Genomic DNA, 12,471 nt, shown 5'->3' on the forward strand with positions numbered 1-12,471 from the left:
ACTTTTATAACTTATAAATATTTCTAAATTTTAATAAATACTTAAATAGTTAAAAAAACTTTCTAAAATTAATATTTTTATAATTAAATAATTTAAAACTATATTTTTAACCAATCTACAAATTAAGATGTATTGATAGGACTTACAAGTATTACATGGCTTTTGTTCATCATGGCTAGTTTTATAAGGAGGTCTGTAGCATATTGTGTTTGATTTAGGTAGATTTAATAAAGCAGATAATTAAATATGACTTCTAAAAATTTCTTTAGCCTTTTAGAGTTGACCATTTTAAATCTAAATTTTGAGCTTTATTTTTATCTTCTTAATATTATTTTCATCGTTCTTGGAAATGAATAAGTCATCTATATAAAGACTAAAATTGTGAGGATGTTATCAATCTTCAGAATATATAGATTATAGTCTACATTAAACCTATATATATATATATATATATATATATATATTTTAAGCTCATCATCTATCTTATCATATCAAGCTTTGAGAGATTGTCTAAGATTGTACAAAGATTTGTGTAGTTTATATGCTAGGTCTTTTTATCTAGATTCAATACATCTTTAAGGTTATTATAAATAGATATCTTTATTTAGGTTTATGTTTGAGAATGCAAACTTGATGTCTATTTGATGTATAGTCTATTTTTTTGATGTTGCTATGTAAATTATTACTTGAATTATAAACCATTTGAGTACATGGGCAATTGTTGTTTTGGTAGTCAGTGTCATATCTTTGCTCAAATCCTTGAATTAAAAGACTTGCATTTATAAAAAAAAAGTTTTTTCTATTTCCATGAAAGATGATAACAACCACTTATCTTTCAAAATTTTAAAAGAATGAGTTCTTGTCTTAAGTATTATCTTTGGCCTAACAACAATTTTTGATCATAAATTCCTAAAACCTAAATCTAAAATCAGTTTTCACCTTTTTACTTATATCTAAAACAAATCCATTTCTACAACAATTAGATCTATAATATCAATATATTAGATTTATTCAAAACTTTCTATATAATAAAAGAACTTATAATATAGGATTTTACTTCTTTTAATACTAAAGATTGTACCATTAGATATAGATTAATATAAATATTATATATTAGTCTTAAATTAGCTTCATAAGTCTTTCCTAGCTAAAATGATCCTACAAATTCCTACAACTCTCTAATAAAAATAATAATACAAATATTACCAATATACATACAATAATTTGATGGAAAAGTAAATTAAAAGTCTTTAAAATTCCTCTTCAAATCCTAGCTACTAAAGAAATCCTAGCCATCATCCAAATTTTAACTTTTGTCTTAACATAATCTTCATCTATCTTATTTTTTATCCAATTAATTACTATCCAACCAATTTTTATCCATCTTGGTCTTTATTTGGCCAATCTTCATTCAATCAATTTTCATCCATTTTAGTCTTTATCTGATGAATCTTCATGCATCATGGTCTTCATGTGATCAATCTTTATTCAACCAATCTTCATCCATTTTGGTCTTTATTTAAAAAAATTTCATTCATTCTAGTCTTCATCTATCTTAATCTTCATCAAACTAGTCAAACATAGTTACTATAATTTGTATAGTAATAAATACAAGATTTATTCTTACAGTGACATTTTTATTGGCTTAAGTTATTAGTTCAATACATATCTTGTTAATAGCCTTTAATATCTCATATCCTTCTTTTATTTATGTTTTAAATTTGAAATTTTATTTTGTAGTAATTTCTTGATTTTCTTTTGGCAAAGGTACTAATGATTAGGTGTGATTCTTTTTAATTGATTTTATTTCTTTTTTTGTTGCTAGTATCTTTTTTGCATCTTGTGCAATTTATTGTCATGTCTTCCTTTGCAAGCTTGGTTGTGTAAACCTCAACCAAATCAAGTTTGATAATATACATATTAAAGTTGGATGTTGAATAGTAAATATCATAGTCATGTACCTTGATGCTTTGCATGCCTTGTTTATGTAACTAGAAGATTGGTAGTTATATTGATGTAGGTAGCTGAGACTATTGAATTTTAAATGAAGGTTGGTTGGTCCATTGTGTTAGTAAAGTTGTACAAGGATTTTTAAAGAAATTAGTTGCAATTAGAGAAGTGGCAATGGATGAGGATGAAAATGGCAAACATAGAGGTATTAAGCACTTACGACATTGGATAGTAGAAATAAAAGAGATGAAGCAAAATTTATTAGACAATCCAAAAATTAGCCTAAGATAGTATATCCTCAAGTGGCTCATATTCAATGGCGATTAAAATTCTACATTTGATTTTATTAAAGAACACATCTTTACTATTTGTGATTTTTTTTTTTTGTAGTAGGATTATAAATAAGATGGATTTTTCTAAGATTATTATATCCAATTAGAATGCATTAAATTTTTTTTGAATGTAGCTTGGTACATATTACATCTAAGATGTGAACAAACACAACAAATCTGTAAATCTCAAGGATAGAAGTATCAAGTTTGATGTTTGTACATACCTCTTTAGAAATTAACTTATTTAGTGCTTGGATTAGGTACCTATTATTTATATAATGAGGTTTTAATGGCCTCTTTTCAAAGTTGTACTAAGATTTTTGTACCAAAAAAAAGACTTCTAATTATTTCAAGTAATGTGGTATTATTCAATTGAAAATATTGTTATGTTGCAAACTATATTTTGTAATAAGTTATTTTTGTCTATACTATGGTTTTTCCAATAATAAATAAAGGCTTGTGAAGTATAATTTTTACCGCAATCACTTTTGATTCTACTAATTTTCTTTCTGATTTGAATTCTACCAATTCTCTAAATTTGAAGAACTTATTAAGACTTTGACTTTTATGAGCAATAAAATCTATCTACATTATTTTTTAAAACTCATAAATGAAAGTAATAACATATTTCAAGTCTAATAATAAAAGAATTAGAAAAGAGCCACATAGGTTAGAATAGATAACCTCTAGAGGGCATATTAAATGGTATTTGGCTTGCTAGAAAAATTAATCCTGATGTTGCTTTCAAACCTTAAATACTTCAAAGATGTGTCTCATTAAGGATATTCTTGGAATATCGTACAAAAAAATACCTCATTAATTAAAAGAATGTATTTAACGTGATAGTAGTTAAACTATTGAATCTTAAATTTGCTAATTTATCAGATAAATTACAATAAAAAGTCAAGACGTTTTGAGTACTTCAATTTAGACTCCATCTACCTGTTACCTCTAACGATAATAGTTTCTGCAATTGATGATATTATTCATTAGTTAGGAACTCGAATTTATATTCATCCTTTAAAATTCTTCTATCAAAACATGTGTCAGATATTTATGAATCATGGGTTTTATTGAAAGCATATTTTGTAACTCACAAACGCCAGAAAATAAATAAAAATAATAATAATCTAATCTAGTTCCCATTATATTCAATTGATATTGCAGCAACAGTATTTGAAAGGCATGCATATTAAAAGTTGCACAGGCTTTCACATGTGAAATTTTGTATTGATCCACATTGAGATGCACATGGAATCACAGAGTTGATCATCAAGCCCAATGAGGCTCAGCTCCAAGTGGAGCCAAAGCAGAACCTGCTGAAGGGGGATTCCAAAATCAGGAAAAATGGTGTCCTACTGACCATTACTTGACAATAGACAACAGTAAAAGACTTCTGATTTACAATTGCTCAAGAGTTTACATCTTAAGTCTTACCTCAGGTGCTATTTTGAGTTCCATGATTCTGGCAGCAAATCAACACAAAAATTCTAATTTGTGCATGTATTTGGTCATAGATTTGATAACTACAGGATAAGGAATGCTGAATGCTGCTATTGTTGGTGGTTGTACATTGAGGACCAAATATGTTGGCACAAGAAATTATTTTCTAAAACTTAAATCATAAAACTTAGGAACAGTGAAAATCTTTGATTTTGTTTGTATTTTTCTTTTTAATTTTCAGGAAGTGATAAATGCAATAGAAAAGGCAACACATCTGTTTTGTAATGTGAAATATTTATATTCATACTTTTTATTTAATTAAAAGTTGTGTGGTGTAATAATCTTATATTAATAAAATTGCGTTATAACTCTTAACGTTGATGTTATATTTACTATTTGGATACAGATTTTTCTTATAGATTTAAATTCATACAATCTATGCTAAAATCAGAATTGAGTCTAAAATGTTAATGCTGTGTCATTTGAACAAATAATTCTTATGATGTTTTTAATAGTACATATAATGTTCAAATAAACAATAAATAAACAATAATATGTTAGATGGTTAACATTTGTCTCAAGAAGTCTTTTTAGAATTAAAAATAAGTGTCTGTAGATACACAACGTGACTATGGATATGTTTTTTAGAATTATTTTAGATCTAAAAAGCCACCATAGAAGCTTTTGCCAACTTTGAGACTTGAATTGCAAACCTTGTGGTCTTTAAAATACTTCCACGTAGTTTTATTTCTTGATTGGTACATGTCAAGGCAAGACCAAATTTGCTTACAGTTTTGCCTATATATATATATATATATATATATTCTTGTGTAATAGTTTTAATTATAGGTCCTCTAATTTTATACTTTGTAATCAATAAGAGCTGTATAATTCAAATTATTTCACTTTAATTTTTTTCTTAATTATTTATTATTGAGTATATAAAGGTCATACCACTAAAATTTTAAATATAATTAAAAATAATAATCAGCAATAATTTGTTATAAGTTTTTCCCATCTAAGTATGTCATGGAGATTCCTAACATGGTTGTATCTGATAAAATTTTAGTTCCCATGAAATGCACAATGTATACAAAACTGAAGAATGAATCCAAACTGTGGAACTCAAATCGAATATTATTTAACTTCATAGGTCAAGGTATTAAAGTATACTTGGTTATCGATAAATTTTGGTTTACATTAAAAAGAAAAATCTACCTAAAAAATATTTTTGATATAATAAACTAAAGGATGATGCGGTATCACATTTAAAAGATGCTGTTTGTTAAATTACATTTATATACTAAAGAAATATAATAAAGAAAATTCAGTCAACAAAAATATAACTATTGTTTAAAATATAGTTTAATATGTACATATATACTTTGATGAAAGAACAATCTATTAGTTTGTAAACAACACAATCAATTTAATTTTGTTAGCAATTTACACCATCATGGGGCTTCATTATGCAAGTTTTCAAATGTTAAATGAGCCTTGGTAACTAAAATAGTCAATTTATGTTGCATTTTGAAAGTCATGATGAAGTACCCTTCATTTGTCACAAAATTATAATAATACTGAAGGCTTAAAGATAAGTAAATCATTGCAACTTGTTGAGCTCACATGAACTGACTGCTTCCAAATATTATTTACATCAATAATACATGAACACAGTTGCCATATTTTATTTTATTTTTCAATATGGAGAACACAAGATGGAGAACACAAGATGGAAAACAAGAAGAAGAAGTGCATTGAGTCCCTATGCTTATGGAGCCAATCAATCACACAATCACACTCCAACCCCAGTGCACCTCCACCCTCACCCCTCCCCCCACCTCGGCCCTTTATTCTGGATGCTTTCTTTCTAACTTTCTTTCTAACTTCTTTCCTTTCTTCAACTGTTGAGGAAGATGAGGATGCATATATATTTTTCTTATATAAAACAAGTCAAGGGGGTAATTCAATCCGACAAACCAGAGGAAACAAAAAACCATCTAAGATTGGCTGCATATCTCATTGTTTTCATCAAAAATGAAGCAATAAGTCAACTTTTGATCAATGAGATGAAAATTGACATGTTGTTGCAAATTGGTGAGAGTAGTGCTACAAGATCACGATGCATGGACCTCAGAAGTACCACAACATGGAACAACATGTAACATGGAGTTTCACATCATATGAAGCTTCAAACAAAGATTAATTTATAATTGGTAGTTTACAATTTTTTTTTTTGACAACAGCAAAGTTTCCACTAGTATATATGTATATATTTATTCAGCTTAGAGAACTAACAAGGGAATTCGTAGATGGGGCCGTGATTGCTTGCATATGTGCCTGATTCTAGATTTTGGGCTGCGACTGAACGATGAATACAATTAGCGGGAGAGCGTCATCATGCCAGTTCCCTGACGTCGACACCAGCCACATTGGAAAGCATTGAATTGATGGATGAATTAGTGGATTGATAGATGAATTCTATGACGGGGGACGCATTGCCTTCATCCATGCGGTGTCGTGCAGGGGACTCTCACTCACAGTCACTCGGGGGTGGGGGCAGTAGCGTTACGTTGCTGGCAATGGTTGTTGAGGGCGAGGCGACTGATTGCACTTGCTGTCGCTGTAGTTGAGTGTGTTCTATTATGCTTTTCGCAATTTTTGTACTTCATTAGCTTTCTGTTGATAGCGGGATCGGTTTTTTTGGTGGAGTTTGCGTCCAGGAGGGTGTTGAAGTGGAGTGACGGGGGTGGGAGGAGCTTTCGAAGATTTTTGTTCAAGTTTAGAGACTATAAGTGGGAGAGGAAGGAATGGAGAGGACAAGGTCGATTGCAGGAGAGATTTGTGAGAGGCGACTGAGTTTAAGGGGAGAGGAAACAGGTAGCTGTTCACGAATACAACAGAATAGGAGTTCCTTACATGGCTGTAGGTGTTGTGATTTTCCAATATGTGGTTAGGACAGCAGTGAAGCAACGGTAGAGGAGGGATGAGAGAGAAATTGGCGAGAGCAGTACTGCGCGATTTGCGACAGCAGGGCCATGAGCATGTGGAGCTTCGGCGGGACGGCGTCACTGCGGTGTTTTACTGTGCTTTATGTGGCACAAGATGTTATAACGATAGCGCTATTGCGGATCACTTGAACGGGAAGGGCCATGCACGCCATTACGAGTCCGTGCGCGCCGAGGTTAGAGGCTTGAAGAATAATACTTCGAAAAGGAGTCTTAGTTACGAGAGCGAGGAACAGAGCTTTGACTTCCTCTCCAGGTGGGATGGAGAGAAGAAGTCCTCTCTTGCTTCGTCGGAAGATGGTGGCGTGAAGCTGGAACCGACATCTTCGTGGAGTGGATCAGAGAGTAAGGGTGCAGTTGTAGCTTCCACTACTACTTCAACGACGTCCTTGAAGTGGATTGGCAGTGGTGAGCTTTTCTTGAGGTCGAAGGCCACAGGTTCACCATTCGTGGAAGCTTCTTGGTTTTCTTGGCAGGGCATGTACAAGTCCGTGGAGAGGAGCTGGAATGGCAAAATCAATGCGACTAGAATGGAGTATGCTCTAGTTGTGTTCCCTTACAGTAACGGAATTGGTAGAGGTGGTGACTGGTCGTCGTTAAGCCTTCCAGGAACGAAAGCCATTCTGACCTCAGAGAATAAGGGCCTGCGCAATGGACGCAAACCAGGTGTCAAAGTTCCAGGAGCGACGATGAGGCTTTCAGCTCAAGTTTCTCGAGAATTTTTTGTTAGCACAGAGACTTCTCTTACACCTCGTCCCAAAGCACCACTATCACCATTGACATTAACAATGAGAACTGAGCCCTCAAAATTGGTGTCCGGCGAAGTGCTTGAAATTGATGGTGAACCTGTCGAGAAAGGGTTCGAGAAGGAAGGTCCTGTCACGTTTCAAAAAATATGGAAGCGGAAGCAAGCCAAGAACCCAGATAGAATTTGTTTTATTTGTCACCAGAGGTTGCCTCCAAGTCAAGATGTCGCTGCTCTGGTGAACGTGAAGTCGGGGCAGATGATTTGTGGAAGTCGTAACAGGAGAGGGGTAAGTTTTTCAAGGCATAATGGTTTCTGCATCTTCTCGAATGCGTGACTAAACCGGTTTTTAAGAAATTGAAGGCGTTTGAATTAAGGAGCTTAAAGATTTCTTATGAACGTTATTTTGGTTTACAATCGCATATTGTCAGAGAGCTCACCAAAAAAGTTTCAGAACTTGCAGGTTTTCCATGTCTTTCACAGTGCCTGCTTGATAGAGTGGGTAGCTTTCTGCGAAGCAAAAACTTGGAATGCGTCTTTGACCATGAGTCGCAAGCTGAAGCGTCGAAAAACTGTGCATCTGAATGTTCAGCGTCCCGCATATGGCGTTGATGGTGGGCAAGATTGGTGCGGAACCGAGACTGAGTTCACATCTGAGACAAGCATCTTTTGTCCTGAATGTCAAGGTACAGGTATAAAATTGGAAGGTTCACACCTTGAACGTCCACGCTTTCGATTAAATCAGGTAAGTCGATTGTGGCTTTACTATCATTTCTTGCAGCTGGAATTTGTGAAACCCATGCTATCGTTCTGTAAACCATTCTAGCTAATGCGTTTTTTTGTGTGTGTTTTTTCTGTTCAGCTTTACGAATGGGTTATGGAGCTCATAGAGAGTAGAAAAGCTTATATGGATGAGCAAGGGAATCCGTTGGGACTACTATTTGTGAAACAAGACAAGTCTAAACCTCAGGTCTTTCATCTATGTACTTACTTAACTTCTCTATTCATCTCTCATTCTATCTCTCATTCTATCTCTCTCACACACTCACACTGAAGTAAACAACATTTCGTGTACATGGATATGCTTTTGGAGGCGCTCATATTTAACAATAGATCCTCATGTTGCAGGACTGATGTTTTCAAATTTAGCAATCAATTTGTAGAGTTTTGACTGTCTTGGTGTTCTTAACTATTTAATTGTGTATGTTGATTTTGCATCAAAAAATCCTTATTCATTAAAAAGAGTTCTTAAAATCGTATTGTGCACTCAGGGTGTTGTTCAGTCACAAGGCTTCATTCATTGCTATTCCGCTGGAGGGTCTCGAGACTTTATGATGAACTTTATGAGCAGGTAGTGATTTTAGTTGTACTTCAAAACTTTGCAATGGAATATGCTTGCATGACATGAAACAGATTGGTGTTTCATAATATTGTTTACAATTCTATCTTTCAAACACCTTACTTCAGTGGTTGGCTCACATGAGTCGTCAAAGGTGGATGGCGAAATTGTGATTTCCGGGTGGGTCTAATTTGTTTTTCATGTTTTTAATGGTTCAGGGAGGGTGCATCGTGCAAGTAAAATCATCCATACTTTCGTTTACTCAGTAGCAGCGAATGAAGGATTCTGAGATCTTCTCATCCACCGCACTGTCTGCAAAGGTTTTACTTCAACGAGTTTCCTCTCCACAGGTATGGAATTCACAGTCGCCTGACTTTGGTGCAGGTATATTACAATTTCTGAGAGATTGTCACTTACTATATCCTGCGACCGAATGAAAGGCCAAACTATTTCAGCATGGCTTTTCGGAGTGATTTCATCACATTTTATACATGGTTGACACTCTCAAGGAGCGTGAGACTGAGCTTAGTGTTCAAGTGTCTTGAAAGAGCTTCTGTTGTCAGGGTCGAAAAGGTGAATCAGATGCTAGCATGACTCATCCTGTTCCATGAAGATTGCACTATTATAGAGTTTCACATGCAGTTCTTTCTTTAATGGAATTGTTCAAAATGCTTCAACCAAAAAATCAATCTAAGTAGTGCGAGAATTGCCGTTATCTGTTAACAAGATCCTTGAATGTGAAGCTGGAGGAAAAGTGTGACAGAATACTCACTTTGATTTATGATCACAATGATTGTGCAGATTGATGAAGCATAAATATTCCCAATTCACATCTTTAGTGGTGGAATTGCAATTTGTACTCGAATACTCTGTTCGATGTTCTACACTCCACATGTTGGGGTGTGCTTAATGTCATACCGACTGTAAACAAATGCTTCAAACCATGAGAGATGATGGACCTGGGTATACGCGTTCTTTTTGTTTCTCTTTCAGCACGCTAAAATGCTAAATCTTGTGTTGAATATGTCAACTGACTGCAAGTATTACTGTGATATTTTTTGGCAACATTACTGCATACCATGCCTCAGCAATATCAAAATCTCTTTATTAACTTGTGCGATGTTTGAGCTTTGACTCTACCCATTTTAATCTTATTTAACTTGAAGGACGTTATTCAAATTTTCCAGAAACGATTGTGGCCTCTCATGGCGAACAAAATCCTTAGTTCTGTTGGAACATAGTCTTAAACAAATTTCTACAAGACTTCTCTGGAGGTTACCACAACTTGTTGCTAACTCAGTAGATCGAACGTCGAAAGAACTTGCCGTCAAGCTAGAGACCACTGTTTTGGAACCATCATTATGGTGGCTCGCACCATATATTTTGTTAATGATTGGTATCACGTTGTACAAGTACGTACACTTGCACGTTTGTTTTCATATAAATCTTGTGACGAACCGAAACATAATAAAAAGTAGTATAATAAATAAATTTTGCTTTTGAAAGATAATTTGTGTCATGTACATTTGATAGACTTATTGTGAATGATTGTAAAGCATTAACTATAAGTAATTGTATACTTGAAAAGCTTATCTGAAATTAATATTTATTAACGTTGATAAAAAAATATAAATTGAAAAACTATTTTTTAAAACATCCATATTAAAATAATTTTTAAATATAATTTTTAAATAATAAAATTTTAATAAAAAAATTATAACACCTTAAAAAAAGATATAAATTCAATTTTAACAGAATTTTTTTAAAAAAAATTAATAGTACAACACAAATGTTAAATTTTTTTTTTAAGAAGTATTAAGAAAGATTTAAAAGTTCCTGTAATGTTGTAACAATTTAAAGCAGAAATAATATATATATTTTTTGTAAATTTTGGTCAACTAGACAAAATTTAGATTTTGTGTGTTTTGGTTTTCCTAAATATACACAACAATCTAATAAAAAAAATGTGCAAAAAATTTAACATTTGTATTGATAAAAAGAATTAATTCTTAAAATTCAATACAAGAATAGTAATATATACATACATGAAAAAAATCGTAGCATTTTCAACAATTCCATTGCTGAATTCTAATCTGTCTATTTGGTATAAAAATCCTAATTAAAATTATAAATAAAATAAAACCTAATATTTTAAAATTAGAATAGTATAATAAAATTTTGTAATAAATATTTTTTTAAAAAAAATTAGATAATATTTTTATATTAAGAAAAAAAATATAGATAAATATTATTATAATATAAAAATAATAATCAATAATTATATTTAAAATAATAAATCAAACTAAAAAATATTTCGTATTAAAAAGATAATATGTTTTTTAATCGTGCTTTAAGTTTTTTTAAATATCAAATTTTATAAAATATTAAATTATTCAATTATAAATTATTATAGATACATATGCCAAAAAATTTTAATTTTTTATGCTTTAAAATGAAGATACAATTACAAATAAGAATTTTTTTCAAAATTATATCATAGTCTTTATATATGCGATTAACATGTTGAATCTTTACTTCATTAATATTTGCAAAATTTACTAGTAAAGTGAATTCATATTAGTAATTACAAAATCTATATTGAGCTTAAATTAAGCCATAAAGAGTTGGCTCTTTTTAATCCTTCTTTTAAGAAAAAAACCACAATTATAATGCATCTAACTATTATCAAATTCTTTATAAAACATTAATCAATTAAAAAGCATATTAGAGTAAACATTAGAAAATATGAACATTTGAAACAAGTATTTTAACTTTGTAAAATATTATAAAACTTATGTAGATATAAATTGGATTTTCAAATATCTTTGGATTTTTCATATGATAATATAAAATTTTCTTAGAAGTATATGAATTTATGAAGCTACTACAAAAACACTCCAAAAATTAGATACTTGTTATGTAAGCATTTTGGTTTTTAGATGTTGCAATAGAACAATATTTCTTTGTTCAAGATATGACATTGTATCTAATGATTTTAGGACAATATTATATTATGGCAACACGGATAGAAATAAAAGTGCTTAATGATGGTTCCGCCTATATAATGATATATAGTGAAGATAGAAGAAAATCGGTATAATTTCTAACTGTGCTTCTTCATCATGAATATAATCGAGATAGATTGAAGTGAGAGGCCATTGCCCAAAGTTGTTAAAGAATTTAAGAATTTTGGAGAGTACAACTATATAGAGAAATTATAAAAGTACAAAAGATGAGAAAAAAAAGACATAATGTGATGCCAATTATGACATATGGTTCATTTGGCCCATACCAAAAGATGCGCACATTCAAAGGGCGTAGATGTTGTGTTGTAACATGACTATAATGTGAAAATATAATCAAAAATGAATTTTTAATTAATATCTAATCATCTTGGCTCAATAATAATTCAAGATATTTAAAAATGGCTTTCATAAAAGTCTTTTAGTTTATTTTCTTGTCTTAATAGCTAGTAGATTAAAGGTTGTTAGTAATTTTACCTTATAGGTTGTAGAAACTCTTTTACTACCACAGAAAGTTCATAAATTAATAAAATCAAGTTAAAAGATATAAATAATTAGCATTGTTGATACTAAGGTTAAGTTTAGAATAGGATTGGGCTAAAAAATCCCTAAGATAGGTTAGATTGATACC

General features: G+C 31.4%; 1 protein-coding gene across 4 annotated transcripts; it reads left to right on the forward strand.

Annotated features, from left to right (window-relative positions):
• The first annotated feature begins 6,275 nt into the window (after window positions 1-6,275).
• LOC112285275 (uncharacterized) lies at window positions 6,276-9,928 on the forward strand. Of its 4 annotated transcripts, none has more exons than XR_002970641.3 (6): window positions 6,276-7,767; window positions 7,933-8,223; window positions 8,341-8,448; window positions 8,750-8,829; window positions 9,036-9,167; window positions 9,619-9,892. XR_002970641.3 is itself a non-coding variant. In XM_024525949.3 (5 exons), exons 1-5 carry the CDS (start codon window positions 6,712-6,714, stop codon window positions 9,055-9,057), a joined length of 1,557 nt encoding a protein of 518 aa, XP_024381717.1. In that variant the 5' UTR covers window positions 6,276-6,711; the 3' UTR covers window positions 9,058-9,892. The 4 variants fall into 4 exon arrangements, 2 of the variants coding, with proteins under 2 accessions (XP_024381717.1, XP_090108880.1); XR_002970642.3 differs by having other exon boundaries at window positions 6,307-7,767; window positions 7,942-8,223; window positions 9,619-9,928; XM_024525949.3 differs by having other exon boundaries at window positions 9,036-9,892.
• Window positions 9,929-12,471: the final 2,543 nt, after the last annotated feature.

The sequence above is a fragment of the Physcomitrium patens genome, chromosome 8, assembly GCF_059467195.1.
Source record: "Physcomitrium patens ecotype Gransden chromosome 8, ASM5946719v1, whole genome shotgun sequence".
Taxonomy (NCBI): Eukaryota; Viridiplantae; Streptophyta; class Bryopsida; order Funariales; family Funariaceae; genus Physcomitrium; species Physcomitrium patens.

Bases quoted from the DNA above. Each gene is read 5' to 3' on its own strand.
- LOC112285275 (XM_024525949.3), top strand. From the start codon at position 6,712: ATGAGAGAGAAATTGGCGAGAGCAGTACTGCGCGATTTGCGACAGCAG. The intron at 7,768-7,932 runs GTAAGTTTTTCA...AAAAAGTTTCAG, and splicing joins GAAGTCGTAACAGGAGAGGG to AACTTGCAGGTTTTCCATGT. The intron at 8,449-8,749 runs GTCTTTCATCTA...TTGTGCACTCAG, and splicing joins AAGACAAGTCTAAACCTCAG to GGTGTTGTTCAGTCACAAGG.